This window comes from Oncorhynchus clarkii, chromosome 5 (genome assembly GCF_045791955.1).
Source record: "Oncorhynchus clarkii lewisi isolate Uvic-CL-2024 chromosome 5, UVic_Ocla_1.0, whole genome shotgun sequence".
Classification (NCBI taxonomy): domain Eukaryota; kingdom Metazoa; phylum Chordata; class Actinopteri; order Salmoniformes; family Salmonidae; genus Oncorhynchus; species Oncorhynchus clarkii.
The window spans coordinates 86,570,610-86,586,538 of NC_092151.1; the positions used below are offsets into that span (position 1 = coordinate 86,570,610).

The window sequence follows — 15,929 nt, forward strand, 5'->3', positions numbered from 1 at the left end:
CCTCTAGGAAATGAAATGGCCCAGTGTGGGGGCCTCTAGGAAATAAAATGGCCCAGTGTGGGGGCCTCTAGAAAATAAAATGGACCGGTGTGGGGGCCTCTAGAAAATAAAATGGACCGGTGTGGGGGCCTCTAGGAAATAAAATGGCCCAGTGTGGGGGCCTCTAGGAAATGAAATGGCCCAGTGTGGGGGCCTCTATTAAATAAAATGGCCCAGTGTGGGGGCCTCTAGGAAATAAAATGGACCGATGTGGGGGCCTCTAGAAAATAAAATGGCCCAGTGTGGGGGCCTCTAGAAAATAAAATGGCCCAGTGTGGGGGCCTCTAGGAAATGAAATGGACCGGTGTGGGGGCCTCTAGGAAATAAAATGGTCCAGTGTGGGGGCCTCTAGGAAATGAAATGGTCCAGTGTGGGGGCCTCTAGGAAATGAAATGGCCCAGTGTGGGGGCCTCTAGGAAATGAAATGGCCCAGTGTGGGGGCCTCTAGGAAATGAAATTGGCCGGTGTGTTAGAAATGCCTTGTCCGATTTTTGGTCCCAGTCTGCCCCTGGCCAGAGGTCTCTCTCTCTGTACCTGTTTATCCAGGAACTCCCTGGTATCTTTCTCTATGTGTCCTTCATACAGGTTGGTGGTGAGGCTCATCAGACCGATCTTAGACAGCCCAAAGTCTGTCAGCTTGATGTGGCCCATCGACGTGATCAGAAGACTGCAGGAAGGGGGAGAGAGATATGATGTTAGAATCATGAGATAGTGAATAAAGCATATAGGTTGTGAATTATTAAAGCCCATGAGAAGTATTAATGATAAATCGTTTAACAGGTAAATCTTTCTTAATAAATGTTTTTATTTTTCTCCCCAATTTCGCGATATCCAATTGGTAGTTACAGTGTTGTCCCATCGCTGCAACACGTGTACGGACTCGGGAGAGGCGAAGGTCGAGAGCCATACGTCCTCTGAAACACTACCCTGCCAAGCCGCACTGCTTCTTGACACACTGCTCGTTTAACCCAAAAGCCAGCCGCTCCAATGTGTCGGAGGAAACACCGAACAACTGGCGACAATGTCAGCGTGCATGCGCCCGGCCCGCCACAGGAGTCGCTAGAGTGCGACGGAGCAAGGACATCCCGGCCGGCCAAACCTTCCAGCGAATTGTGCGCCACCTCATGGGTCTCCCGGTCGCGGCCGGCTGTGACACAGCCCGGGATGATACCCGTGTCTGTAGTGACGCCTCAAGCACAGCGATGCAGTATCTCAGACCGCTGCGCCACTCGGGAGGCCACAGTTAAAGCTTCTAGACTAGAGGACAGTGTGTGTGTCTTACTTGTCAGGTTTCAGGTCCCTGTGTACGATGCCATAGTTGTGGAGGTACTCCAGTGCCAGTACAGTCTCAGCAAAGTACATGCGTGCCATGTCCACGGGCAGCGCTCCGATGTTCTTCAGCAGGGTGGCACAGTCTCCACCTAGTCAGGGTAGAGACAGTCAGGATACACCCCCATTCACTTCCTAGTCAGGGTAGAGACAGTCAGTATACACCCCCATTCACTTCCTAGTCAGGGTAGACAGTCAGTATACACCCCCATTCACTTCCTAGTCAGGGTAGAGACAGTCAGTATACACCCCCATTCACTTCCTAGTCAGGGTAGAGACAGTCAGTATACACCCCCATTCACTTCCTAGTCAGGGTAGAGACAGTCAGGATACACCCCCATTCACTTCCTAGTCAGGGTAGAGACAGTCAGGATACACCCCCATTCACTTCCTAGTCAGGGTAGAGACAGTCAGGATACACCCCCATTCACTTCCTAGTCAGGGTAGAGACAGTCAGTATACACCCCCATTCACTTCCTAGTCAGGGTAGAGACAGTCAGGATACACCCCCATTCACTTCCTAGTCAGGGTAGACAGTCAGTATGCACCCCCATTCACTTCCTAGTCAGGGTAGAGACAGTCAGTATACACCCCCATTCACTTCCTAGTCAGGGTAGACAGTCAGTATACACCCCCATTCACATCCTAGTCAGGGTAGACAGTCAGTATACACCCCCATTCACATCCTAGTCAGGGTAGACAGTCAGTATACACCCCCAGCCACAAACATGGAGTGGGAAGAAACTGTCAGTGTGCGTATACAGTAAGAAATGAAGAAGGATGCCCCTTTCCGATTCTACTAATTAACTGCTCATCAGGACCTTGATTAGCTGGATCAGGTGTGTTACAACTGGTTTGGAGCAAAAGCCTGCACAACCAGTAGCTCTCCAGGAGCAGGTTGGCTACCCGTGAAGTTTCTGAACCGTGTGTATAGCAGTCACCTTCTATATACTCCATGACCATACAGAGGTGTCTGTTGTTCTTGTGTGTGTGTGTGTGTGTGTGTGTGTAAATGAGCTGTATGTGTGTATGATCAGCCCTTACCCTCCACATACTCCATGACCATACAGAGGTGTCTGTTGTTCTTGTGTGTGTGTGTGTGTGTGTGTGTGTGTAAATGAGCTGTATGTGTGTATGATTAGCCCTTACCCTCCACATACTCCATGACCATACAGAGGTGTCTGTTGTTCTTGTGTGTGTGTGTGTGTGTGTGTGTGTGTGTGTGTGTGTAAATGAGCTGTATGTGTGTATGATCAGCCCTTACCCTCCACATACTCCATGACCATACAGAGGTGTCGTCGCGTCTCGAAGGAGCAGAACATTGAGACCACGAAGGGGTTCTCAGCGAAGGTCAGGATGTCTCTCTCTACGAAGGCCTGTTGGATCTGGTTCCTCAGGATCAGGTTCTGCTTGTTGATCTTCTTCATGGCAAAACGCTGACGGGTCTCCTTGTGGCGCACCAGAAACACAGCACTGCAGAGAGAGATCGATGGAAGGGGAAGGCCGGGGGGAGAGAGGGGGTAGAGAGAGAGAGAGAGCGAGAGAGAAATAATCAAATGACAGCCAACAATGTTAGACATTTTGTGGCCGTTATCATCATTGTCATAGGGTAACAAAACCATGGGGAAGCTTCAGTCTCATGGGGACCCAAATCTAACTGCCTGTAGCTCAGGACCCAAATCTAACTGCCTGTAGCTCAGGACCAAAATCTAACTGCCTGTAGCTCAGGACCCAAATCTAACTGCCTGTAGCTCAGGACCCAAATCTAACTGCCTGTAGCTCAGGAGCCAAATCTAACTGCCTGTAGCTCAGGACCAAAATCGAACTGCCTGTAGCTCAGGACCCAAATCTAACTGCCTGTAGCTCAGGACCCAAATCTAACTGCCTGTAGCTCAGGACCCAAATCTAACTGCCTACAGCTCAGGACCCAAATTTAACTGCCAGTAGCTCAGGATATGAATATTATTGATACCATTTAAAAGGAAACACTTTGAAGTTTGTGGAAATGTGAAATTAATGTCGGAGAATATAACACATTAGATATGGTAAAAGATAAAGAAAAAGCATGCGTTCTTTTGTACCATCATCTTTGAAATGCAAGAGAAAGGCCATAATGTATTATTCCAGCCCAGGCACAATGTAGATGTTGGCCACTAGATGGCAACAGTGTATGTGCAAAGTTTTAGACTGATCCAATGAACCAATGCATATCTGTTCAAAATGTTGTATCAAGACTGCCAAAATGTGCCTAATTGGTTTATTAATACATTCAAGCTCATAATTGTGCACTATCCTTAAACATTAGCATGGTATTAGTTCACTCTAATAGCTACTGTAAATTGGACAGTGCAGCTAGATTAACAAGAATGTAAGCTTTCTGCCCATATCAGATATGTCTATGTCTTGGGAAATGTTGTAGTTACTTACAACATCATGCTAATCACATTAGCCTACGTTAGCTCAACTGTCCCGCGGGGGGGACACACACCGATCCCGTGGAGTCGGTCTGATAACGGTACAAGTCTGTCTCTCTGTCTGTTGCTCTCTCTCTCTCGCTATGTCTTACCCATAGGCCCCGTTGCTGATGAGCTTGATGTTCTCAAAGTCCTCCTCCCGTGGGGGTTTGGTTTTAGGGGGAGCTACAACAGGCACAGTGGCCCCTCGACTATCCACAGCGTCGTCTGTCTCTGGTGTGTCTGGGTTCCCACTGTCGTAGTTGCTCAGCTGGGCCATCTCCTCCAGAGGATCTCTGGTGAGACCCAGCTGGCTGATGATGTAGCGGGGGATGTCTGACTTGATGCCCTGGCCCTCCTTGGCATGGCCCTCTGCTGCCTCCAAAAGATGGTAGAACTCCTCTGGGTCAAACTCCTGCAGACCAGGGGGGGGTAGAGTGAAGGGGAGGAGTGGGTAGAATGTAGGTGATGGAGAGAAAAGGAAGGGGGAGGTAGAGAAGAGTGTGTTAAAATCAGCCAATGCATTAGAGGTTGGAATGTGTGTGTTTGTAGTGGCTCAACCTGAGGGGAAACCTGAACACATCAAAAAGAGGTCATGGATTACAAAATGATACACAACATTGGACACTGTACAGTAGGTGAACAATCCTTTGTTTCCTTGTCCTCTGACAAAGACATAGAGGCTCTCTACCCGCCCACCCCCCACCACCCCAGTCTACCCCCTTACCACCCCAGTCTACCCTCCTCCACCCGTCTACCCTCCACCACCCCAGTCTACCCCCTTACCACCCCAGTCTACCCCCTTACCACCCCAGTCTAGCCCCCTCCACCACCCCAGTCTACCCTCCTTCCGCCCCAGTCTACCCTCCTTCCACCCCAGTCTACCCTCCTTCCACCCCAGTCTACCCTCCTTCCACCCCAGTCTACCCTCCTTCCACCCCCGTCTATCCTCCTTCCACCCCCGTCTACCCTCCTTCACCCCCGTCTACCCTCCTTCACCCCAGTCTACCCTCCTTCACCCCAGTCTACCCCCTTACCACCCCACCACCTCTCTTCAAGCTGTGTGTGCATCCATTTGTAAAAACCCATCTTGTGTGTTGTCATATCATTGGCTGCATGTGATTAGTCAAAAACACAGACGTGAGCACTGGGGCAGCCTCCCTCCCTGCCTCTCATTCCCTCCCTCCCTCTACCTCCCTCTAATTCTCTACCTCCCTCTTATTCCCTCATTCCCTCCCTCCAATTCTCTACCTCCCTCTCATTCCCTTCCTCCCTCTCTCATTCCCTTCCTCCCTCTCTCTCATTCCATCCCTCCCTCGACCTCCCTCTCATTCCCCCATCCCTCTCTCATATTCCCTTCCTCCCTCTCTCATATTCCCTTCCTCCCTCGCTCTCATTCCCTCCCTCCCTCTCTCTCATTCCCTCCCTCCCCCTCTCTCATTCCCTCCCTCCCCCTCTCTCATTCCCTCCCTCCCTCTCTCTCATTCTCTTCCTCCCTCTCTCATTCCCTCCCTCTAATTCTCTACCTCCCTCTCATTCCCTTCCTCCCTCTCTCTCATTCCCTCCCTCCCTCTCTCTCATTCCCTTCCTCCCTCCCTCTCATTCCCTTCCTCCCTCTCATTCCCTTCCTCCCTCTCATTCCCTTCCTCCCTCTCTAATTCCCTCCCTCTACCTCCCTCTCATTCCCTTCCTCCCTCTCTCTCATTCCCTCCCTCCCTCTCTCTCATTCCCTCCCTCCCTCTCTCTCATTCCCTCCCTCCCTCTCTCTCATTCCCTCCCTCCCTCTCTCTCATTCCCTCCCTCCCTCTCTCTCATTCTCTTCCTCCCTCTATCATTCCCTCCCTCTAATTCTTTACCTCCCTCTCATTCCCTCTCTCTCATTCCCTCCCTCCATCTCTCTCATTCCCTTCCTTCCTCTCTCTCATTCCCTTCCTCCCTCTCTCTCATTCCCTCCCTCCCTCTCATTCCCTTCCTCCCTCTCTAATTCCCTCCCTCCCTCCCTCTACCTCCCTTTCATTCCCTTCCTCCCTCTCTCTCATTCCCTCCCTCCCTCTCTCTCATTCCCTCCCTCCCTCTCTCTCATTCCCTCCCTCCCTCTCTCTCATTCCCTCCCTCCCTCTCTCTCATTCCCTTCCTCCCTCTCTCTCATTCCCTCCATCCCTCTCTCTCATTCCCTTCCTCCCTCTCTCTCATTCCCTTCCTCCCTCTCTCTCATTCCCTCCCTCCCATCTCCAGAGAGAGGGATGAGGTGGAGGGAAGGTTCCAGCTGCTTAGCCATGAAGGAGGAGGGGGGATGATGAAGCACCGTCTCTAGCCCCACTCCCCTCTCCCCGGCTGGGCAGAGAGCAGCAGCGTGCTGGGGCTGTTGGAGAGAAGGAGCTGGGAGACTGGATGGATGGAAGCCCTTATGGGTGAAACATAAACATGTGTAGGCTGTTTCATGTGAGCTGCATCTGTCTCTGAAGACAGTAAATGCAGTGTCATGCTTGAGATCCCACACAATAAGGAGTACATCTCTTTAATTTCCCTTGCTGAGTGACTAGGTGGCTTATTAACTATGAGAGGAAAATGACTGGCTTGCAAACCGGAAGCAATTAATGAAAAAAATAAGAAAAGGATTTGAAAATGAGTCATTATTCACAGCGGTAAACCCTGATAGACACTCATCATTTGTCTTCCTCAGCACTTAGGATGAAGATTTTCATTCATTTGAAGGAAACATTGTTGGTAAACATCTCTAATTATCCCCCGTCATGTTCCTCTTACCAGACATTCTAACAGGCGTGCAGGACGAGCGATGACGATCATCAGCTTCCTAACCAGCTGGGTGACGAAGGTAACCTCCACACTCTCCGAGCGCTCGTGAGCCTAGACATGAACCCAGAGAGGACAGCAGAGTAAGACGAGCACACCGGTGGTATGAACCATCAATACTACCTGGAGGGGGTAGAAGATAGAGAAGATAGTGTGTAGACCAATAACTATCATTTGTTTTGTACACTGCTGCTACTCGCTGTTTATTATCTATGCATAGTCACTTCACCCCTGCCTCCATGTACAAGTTACCTCAACTAGCCTGTACCCCCACACACTGACTCGGTACCGGTACCCCCTGTATATAGCCTCCACACTGACTCGGTACCGGTACCCCCTGTATATAGCCTCCACACTGACTCGGTACCGGTACCCCCTGTATATAGCCTCCACACTGACTCGGTACCGGTACCCCCTGTATATAGCCTCCACACTGACTCGGTACCGGTACCCCCTGTATATAGCCTCCACACTGACTCGGTACCGGTACCCCCTGTATATAGCCTCCACACTGACTCGGTACCGGTACCCCCTGTATATAGCCTCCACACTGACTCGGTACCGGTACCCCCTGTATATAGCCTCGTTATTGTTATTTTATTGTGTTACTTTGCATTATTTTTTACTTTAGTTTATTTGGTCAATATTTTCTTAACTCTTTCTTGAACTGTACGGTGGTTAAGGATTTAACCAACAGTGCATTTCACGGTAAGGTTTACACTTGTTGTATTCGGCGCATGTGACAAATAAAGTTTGATTTGATCGTTTACACCAGGCATGGGCAACTGGCGGCCCCCACCCCCCAGTCAGGGTCTCAACTTACTGTTGAGCTACAGTAGAATAGTAGAATACACAAGGTGCAATCTCTACATGTGGTTGTGCATTAACAGTTTCTCTCTTGTTATGTCAGTCAATTAGCCACGCCAGCTAACATGTTTTAGATTGGTAAAGCTAGTCTACCGACCAGCTATCTAAACCTGTAGTAGGCCTAATCATGGCCCAATTACCATTACCAATTACTTTTTGGGGCCACTTTTTTTTTAGGCAGGTAGCTAGACAGGCAGGCAGCAGAGGCCCCAGGGGCTCCTTTCACCCCCTGAATAATTGATGAAGGTAATGAAAGCGGCAAAGTGCTGGAGGTGGAGGGAGGAATGGAGGGAGAGGCTGATCTCCTACCAGTATAGATGAGTGATCGGTGAATAATGGGGCAGCAGTGGGACTGTCATTCATGTTTACAGCCGCTAATTAACCACACTGTGTGTGATGTGTGTGTGAGAAACAGTCTAAGTGCGTGTGAGAGAGTCTGTGCGTGTGAGAGACAGTATACGTGTGTGTGAGAGACAGTCTACGTGTGTGTGAGAGACAGTCTACGTGTGTGTGTGAGATTGGTTGTGTGTGTGTTTGTGTGTGTGAGAGAACAGTGTCTTCTAAACTGCCTGTAAGATGCTGTAACTGTGAGCGTTGGACAGCCTGCCACAGGACTACCTATGACACCGATGGACAGTGCTGAGCTGAGGTTACCCTGGGGTAACAGACAGACAATGAAGAAGAGCACTGATGGCCACCACTGGCTGACAACACAGACTCACTGACTGAGAGAGAGAGCGTTAATGTACGGTGTCAAATATCATACACTGAATCATCATAGTAAGTTGTGTACCAGACACAATACTTCCACAGGTATGTGCTCCTTTCCAAGCCAAAACAGTTTACGTATCAGCGTTGGTTACTTAATAAACATAAACTCTCACAATCCCATACCTGTCCCTCACAGATATACCTGTAACAAACCACGATGATCCAGCAAAGACCAGCACCCTGACCTCAATCCAAACATCACCCCCCCCAAGACCCGAGACTCAACTGGAAAAGAGTTGTGATCCCATGTGAGTGTGCTCCACTCTCTCCTCCAGCTCCTCTGTTCCAGAACATGTTGCAGCACCTCCTCTTCCTCTAGCCTCCTCTGTTCCAGAACATGTTGCAGCACCTCCTCTTCCTCTAGCCTCCTCTGCCATGACACGCCAGACATTGTCCAGAGAATGAAACAACAGGAAACCCTCCTCTCCGGGTACCTGTTCAATGCCTCATTTTCACCTCGGCACGTTTATATCGCCGCCACCTGATGCGCTCCGCTCTGCTCCCCAACCCTGTCGCCCAATTAGTGCCCTGGAGGTGATGTCATCCTCGCACTCCTTCTCTCTGTTCTCTCTTGTTCTGCTACAACGTTCTCTGTTCTCTCTTGTTCTGCTACAACGTTCTCTCTGTTCTCTCTTGTTCTGCTACAACATTTTCTCTGTTCCGTTCTCCAGATGTGGCCAGAGTGTGGTTGTCGTGGGGTTAATACTCTGTCTGCTGCGCTCTCACACACTAACCACATTTCAACAGGCATCAGCCCTAACGCGGGATGGTTTAAACAGCCAATCCAAGACTGGAAAACTCCCTGCAGACCCCTCCTTCTATGGCTTCATCCTTCCCTTCGTCCCCCCCGTCTCGCTCTCTCACTCTCAGTGCACCCCTCCTCCTGGGTGTCTGGGAGAGTCATCTGTCACCCTCGCTGACTGCTGGGGTGTGAAATTAGAATCAGGGAGAGGAAAGGGAGACACACACCCCACCTGCGACATAGGTGGGCAGTACGAGGCCACTGCGAGCCCCCCAGCTCTGTAACAGAGCTAATGGAGATATCACTGACATCACACACCATGGAATGTCCCTGAAACCCTAACACAGACCTCACCAACCCATCTTGTGACTAACATATTGGAGGCAGGTGTGGGTGGGGGCTGTGCCTCATATGAACAGAAAGACAGAGGGAGGGATGGAGAGAGAGAGAGAGGGAGGGATAGAGAGAGAGAGAGGGAGGGATGGAGAGAGAGAGGGAGGGATTGAGAGAGAGAGAGGGAGGGATGGAGAGAGGGAGGGATGGAGAGAGAGAGGGGGAGGGATGGAGAGAGAGAGAGGGAGGGATGAGAGAGAGAGAGGGAGGGATGGAGAGAGAGAGGGAGGGATGGAGAGAGAGAGGGAGGGATGGAGAGAGAGAGGGAGAGATGGAGAGAGAGGGAGGGATGGAGAGAGAGAGGGAGTGATGGAGAGAGAGAGAGGGAGGGATGGAGAGAAAGAGAGGGAGGGATGGAGAGAGAGAAAGGGAGGGATGGAGAGAGAGAAAAGGAGGGATGGAGAGAGAGAAAGGGAGGGATGGAGAGAGAGGGAGAGATGGAGAGAGAGAGGGAGAGATGGAGAGAGAGAGAGGGAGGGATGGAGAGAGAGAGAGGGAGGGATGGAGAGAGAGAGGGAGGGATGGAGAGAGAGAGAGGGAGGGATGGAGAGAGAGAGAGAGAGGGAGGGATGGAGAGAGAGAGAGGGAGGGATGGAGAGAGAGAGAGGGATGGAGAGAGAGAGAGGGAGAGATGGAGAGAGAGAGAGGGAGGGATGGAGAGAGAGAGGGGGAGGGATGGAGAGAGAGAGAGGGAGGGATGGAGAGAGAGAGAGGGAGGGATGGAGAGAGAGGGGGAGAGATGGAGAGAGAGGGAGGGATGGAGAGAGAGAGGGAGTGATGGAGAGAGAGGGAGGGATGGAGAGAAAGAGAGGGAGGGATGGAGAGAGAGAGGGAGGGATGGAGAGAGAGAAAGGGAGGGATGGAGAGAGAGAAAGGGAGGGATGGAGAGAGAGAGAGGGAGGGATGGAGAGAGAGAGAGGGAGGGATGGAGAGAGAGAGAGGGAGGGATGGAGAGAGAGAGAGAAAGGGAGGGATGGAGAGAGAGAGAGGGAGAGATGGAGAGAGAGATGGAGGGATGGAGAGAGAGAGAGGGAGAGATGGAGAGAGAGAGAGGGAGGGATGGAGAGAGAGAGGGAGGGATGGAGAGAGAGAGAGGGAGGGATGGAGAGAGAGAGGGAGGGATGGAGAGAGAGAGAGGGAGAGATAGAGAGAGAGAGGGAGGGATGGAGAGAGAGAGAGGGAGGGATGGAGAGAGAGGGAGGGATGGAGAGAGAGAGGGATGGATGGATGGAGAGAGAGAGAGGGAGGGATGGAGAGAGAGAGAGAGAGGGATGGAGAGAGGGAGAGGGAGGGATGGAGAGAGAGAGAGGGATGAGAGAGAGAGAGGGAGAGATGGAGAGAGAGAGAGGGAGGGATGGAGAGAGAGAGGGGGAGGGATGGAGAGAGAGAGAGAGAGGGAGGGATGGAGAGAAAGAGAGGGAGGGATGGAGAGAGAGAGAGGGAGGGATGGAGAGAGAGAGAGGGAGGGATGGAGAGAGAAAGGGAGGGATGGAGAGAGAGAGAGGGAGGGATGGAGAGAGAGAGAGGGAGAGATGGAGAGAGAAAGGGAGGGATGGAGAGAGAGAGAGGGAGGGATGGAGAGAGAGAGAGGGAGGGATGGAGAGAGAGAGAAAGGGAGGGATGCAGAGAGAGAGAGGGAGAGATGGAGAGAGAGAGGGAGAGATGGAGGGATGGAGAGAGAGAGAGGGATGAAGAGAGAGAGAGGGAGAGATGGAGAGAGAGAGAGGGAGGGATGGAGAGAGAGAGGGAGGGATGGAGAGAGAGAGAGAGAGAGGGAGGGATGGAGAGAGAGAGAGAGAGGGAGGGATGGAGAGAGAGAGGGAGAGATGGAGAGAGAGAGAGGGAGGGATGGAGAGAGAGAGAGGGAGGGATGGAGAGAGAGAGAGAGGGAGGGATGGAGAGAGAGAGAGAGGGAGGGATGAGAGAGAGAGAGAGGGAGGGATGGAGAGAGAGAGAGGGAGGGTGTTTATGTGTTTCTGATGGACTAAACGGGTCAAAGTGGCTTCCTGACAGACTTAATGATGATCAGTGAGCACCTTATTGAAACTATATGTGACGCGTGAACAAACATGACTCACATGATTTCTGTCTCCGGTATCTAACACGAGTTGGACGATATCTTCACTTCATGGATTATTCTAATGGATGTTGGTGAAAGTCAAAAAATAGCGCTAGAAGCCCCCAAAGAGAAACAACACAGTCTACTTACATCTTGCAGTAGTTTCTCCAGGTTCTCCTGCAGTTCGTAAAAGTAGCGTGACGTGATGCAGCCCTCTCGGCTTTTAACCAGGCAGTCTCTGGACAGCTCTATGACCTGGTGGTGGATGAAGCTGAGGACCCCGTCGGCCAGGGGCATCACCTTGTCAGGGGCCGAGGACGACAGGAAGTCAGCCAGACGGTCCTCCATTTGAGCCGTGGCCTGCAGGAGGAGGGGGTTGAGGTGAGTCACACATACAGCCCCTACCACACAGCTCACAGTAAGCTTTATTACAATGGAAAAGCCATTTGAAGGACTGTCATAAAATGGTTAGTATTTTAATTACAGGTATTTCATTTCTGAATGTATTGATGTCAAATAAGTCATAATAAACAAATGAATAAAAGAGTTTGTCCTGGTCGGTTGGTACCTTGGGAAAGCGCTCCTTGTACACATGGTTCATCATGACGACTTCATGGTCAAAAGAGATGGGTGAGCGACCAGGGCTGAAAGCACACAGACACACAGAGATGAGTGGAGAAGAGGTCAGTCCTCTGTAGCTCAGTTGGTAGAGCATGGTGCTCGTAACGCCATGGTAGTGGGTTTGATTCCCGGGACCACACATATCTAAAATGTATGCACGCATGACTTTAAGTCACTTTGGATAAAAGTATCTGCTAAATGGAATATGTGGGAATACATGGGAAGCTGAGCTAGGATCTTCTAATGCACATGGGAAGCTGAGCTAGGACCTACTAATGCACATGGGAAGCTGAGCTAGGACCTACTAATGCACATGGGAAGCTGAGCTAGGACCTACTAATGCACATGGGAAGCTGAGCTAGGACCTACTAATGCACATGGGAAGCTGAGCTAGGATCTACTAATGCACATGGGAAGCTGAGCTAGGACCTACTAATGCACATGGGAAGCTGAGCTAGGACCTACTAATGCACATGGGAAGCTGAGCTAGAATCTTCTAATGCACATGGGAAGCTGAGCTAGGACCTACTAATGCACATGGGAAGCTGAGCTAGAATCTTCTAATGCACATGGGAAGCTGAGCTAGGACCTACTAATGCACATGGGAAGCTGAGCTAGGACCTACTAATGCACATGGGAAGCTGAGCTAGGATCTACTAATGCACATGGGAAGCTGAGCTAGGACCTACTAATGCACATGGGAAGCTGAGCTAGGATCTACTAATGCACATGGGAAGCTGAGCTAGGACCTACTAATGCACATGGGAAGCTGAGCTAGGATCTACTAATGCACATGGGAAGCTGAGCTAGGACCTACTAATGCACATGGGAAGCTGAGCTAGGATCTACTAATGCACATGGGAAGCTGAGCTAGGACCTACTAATGCACATGGGAAGCTGAGCTAGGACCTACTAATGCACATGGGAAGCTGAGCTAGGATCTACTAATGCACATGGGAAGCTGAGCTAGGACCTACTAATGCACATGGGAAGCTGAGCTAGGATCTACTAATGCACATGGGAAGCTGAGCTAGGACCTACTAATGCACATGGGAAGCTGAGCTAGGACCTTCTAAAGTCCAGGAGTCAAAACAATTCCACTTTGCTTGGGAAGTAATCTTTACAATGTGTGACTCTGTCGCTATCAACTGATCTATTCACTTTCTGTAAAAGAGAATATGTATAATTAAATTGATAGTTCATATAAATTATAATAATAAACCATTTGGCAGCGGAATAACATTTTGGGGAAATCAGGTTTAAAATGTATTTTCTTTCAAAACGTTCAAAACCTCCTTCAAAACAACATCTTCTAAGGTCCCTTAAACGATACTAAATCTACTGCTGGTTATTTAATATAAGCTACCTTAAGAGGCGTGTCATTTTTCAAATGTGAAAATGGGGGAAAAAGGTTGGGAACCCCTGCACTGGGGAACCATAAGCCCTATATGTCCCTGAGCTGCAGTACAGTACATTACAGATGGGAGCTGCCAGTCCCACACCTCCAGTACAGCAGGGCTATGGTGTCACTGAGCTCTTAGGTCAGACATCATGGACATAGATACATGGAGGCACACACATGGTACGGCTGCACACACTCATGGTAGGGCTGTGCACACACATGGTAGGGCGGCGCACACACGGTAGGGCGGCGCACACACATGGTAGGGCTGCGCACACACATGGTAGGGCGGCGCACACACATGGTAGGGCGGCGCACACACATGGTAGGGCGGCGCACACACATGGTAGGGCGGCGCACACACATGGTAGGGCTGCACACACACATGGTCCCAGGCACACACAACGTCCCAGAGCTGATGGCTTTTGAGACCAGGCAGGGGATTTGGCTGTTATGTTCCTGACCGTGTCTGAGAGTCAGTCTGAGGACCATGTCTGTCTGTCTGTCTGGACTTCATAGTAGTGAATATCTATGTCTGGAAAAGGCAGTTCTCTGGGGAGGAAGATGTAGCAGTGATGGCTCCTTCAGTATGTAGCATCAGCACTTTCTACGTGTCTCTCTACTCCACCTCTCTTTCACTCCCTCTGTCTCTATTCAATTCAAGGCCTTTATTGACATGGGGAACACAAGATAATAAACAATAAAAATGAACAGTCAACATTACGCTCTCTGTCTCTATCCAAATCAAATGTATTTATATAGCCCTTCGTACATCAGCTGATATCTCAAAGTGCTGTACAGAAACCCAGCCTAAAACCCCAAACAGCAAGCAATGCAGGTGTAGAAGCACAGTGGCTAGGAAAAACTCCCTATCCCTCTGTCTCCCCCCTCACTCTCTAGCCCCCCAGTCTCTATCCCTCTCTCCCTCGCCCCCTCTCCCAATTCTGGCTAGCAGGAAGACATGAAGACAGTGGGAACAACCCTGACCTTTCTGTCTCTCATACCAACCACCTCCACAGAGAATAAGCTGAGGATCTGTCTGAGGCAATGAGGCGACTCCCTTCTCAGACACGGTGTGTGAGAGAGAGACTCTAATCTGAGCAGCTGTGTTGTAAAGTGGTGTAATGGAAGCGGTTAGGGAATGCTAGGGGCCACAGATGTGACCGTATGTGTGAGTCATCCGTGTCTCTTCTGGTCATGTGACCAGGGGGGTGAGGTAATGCCTATAGTCATCCATCGACAGCTTGCTTGTCCTATTAACCAGTCTACAACCTATTAACCAGTCTACAACATATTAACCAGTCTATAACCAGTCTATAACATATTAACCAGTCTATAACCAGTCTATAACATATTAACCAGTCTACAACCTATTAACCAGTCTATAACATATTAACCAGTCTATAACCAGTCTACAACATATTAACCAATCTATAACATATTAACCAGTCTACAACATATTAACCAGTCTATAACATATTAACCAGTCTACAACATATTAACCAGTCTACAGCATATTAACCAGTCTATAACATATTAACCAGTCTACAACCTATTAACCAGTCTACAACCTATTAACCAGTCTATAACATATTAACCAGTCTACAACATATTAACCAGTCTACAACCTATTAACCAGTCTACAACCTATTAACCAGTCTACAACCTATTAACCAGTCTATAACCAGTCTATAACATATTAACCAGTCTATAACCAGTCTACAACATATTAACCAGTCTACAACATATTAACCAGTCTACAACATATTAACCAGTCTATAACATATTAACAGTCTATAACCAGTCTACAACATATTAACCAGTCTACAACCTATTAACCAGTCTACAACCTATTAACCAGTCTACAACATATTAACCAGTCTATAACCAGTCTACAACATATTAACCAGTCTATAACCAGTCTACAACATATTAACCAGTCTATAACATATTAACCAGTCTATAACCAGTCTACAACATATTAACCAGTCTATAACATATTAACCAGTCTATAACCAGTCTACAACATATTAACCAGTCTACAACATATTAACCAGTCTATAACATATTAACCAGTCTACAACATATTAACCAGTCTACAACCAGTCTACAACATATTAACCAGTCTACAACATATTAACCAGTCTATAACCAGTCTATAACATATTAACCAGTCTATAACATATTAACCAGTCTATAACATATTAACCAGTCTATAACATATTAACCAGTCTATAACCAGTCTACAACATATTAACCAGTCTACAACATATTAACCAGTCTATAACCAGTCTATAACATATTAACCAGTCTATAACATATTAACCAGTCTATAACCAGTCTATAACATATTAACCAGTCTACAACATATTAACCAGTCTATAACATATTAACCAGTCTATAACATATTAACCAGTCTATAACATATTAACCAGTCTA

General features: G+C 49.1%; 1 protein-coding gene across 13 annotated transcripts in view; it reads right to left on the reverse strand.

Moving 5' to 3' along the window:
* LOC139409498 (microtubule-associated serine/threonine-protein kinase 2-like) overlaps positions 1-15,929 on the reverse strand; it is a 284,013-nt gene that overhangs the window by 19,904 nt on the left and 248,180 nt on the right. For all 13 annotated transcript variants that reach the window (XM_071154739.1, XM_071154747.1, XM_071154738.1 and 10 more), the window contains 7 exons: positions 12,036-12,111; positions 11,618-11,827; positions 6,588-6,689; positions 3,935-4,236; positions 2,633-2,841; positions 1,322-1,460; positions 574-706 (listed from right to left, as the gene is read on the reverse strand). In XM_071154739.1, the coding sequence (XP_071010840.1) occupies positions 574-706; positions 1,322-1,460; positions 2,633-2,841; positions 3,935-4,236; positions 6,588-6,689; positions 11,618-11,827; positions 12,036-12,111 (1,171 nt within the window). The remainder of the gene's footprint in view (positions 1-573; positions 707-1,321; positions 1,461-2,632; positions 2,842-3,934; positions 4,237-6,587; positions 6,690-11,617; positions 11,828-12,035; positions 12,112-15,929) is intronic.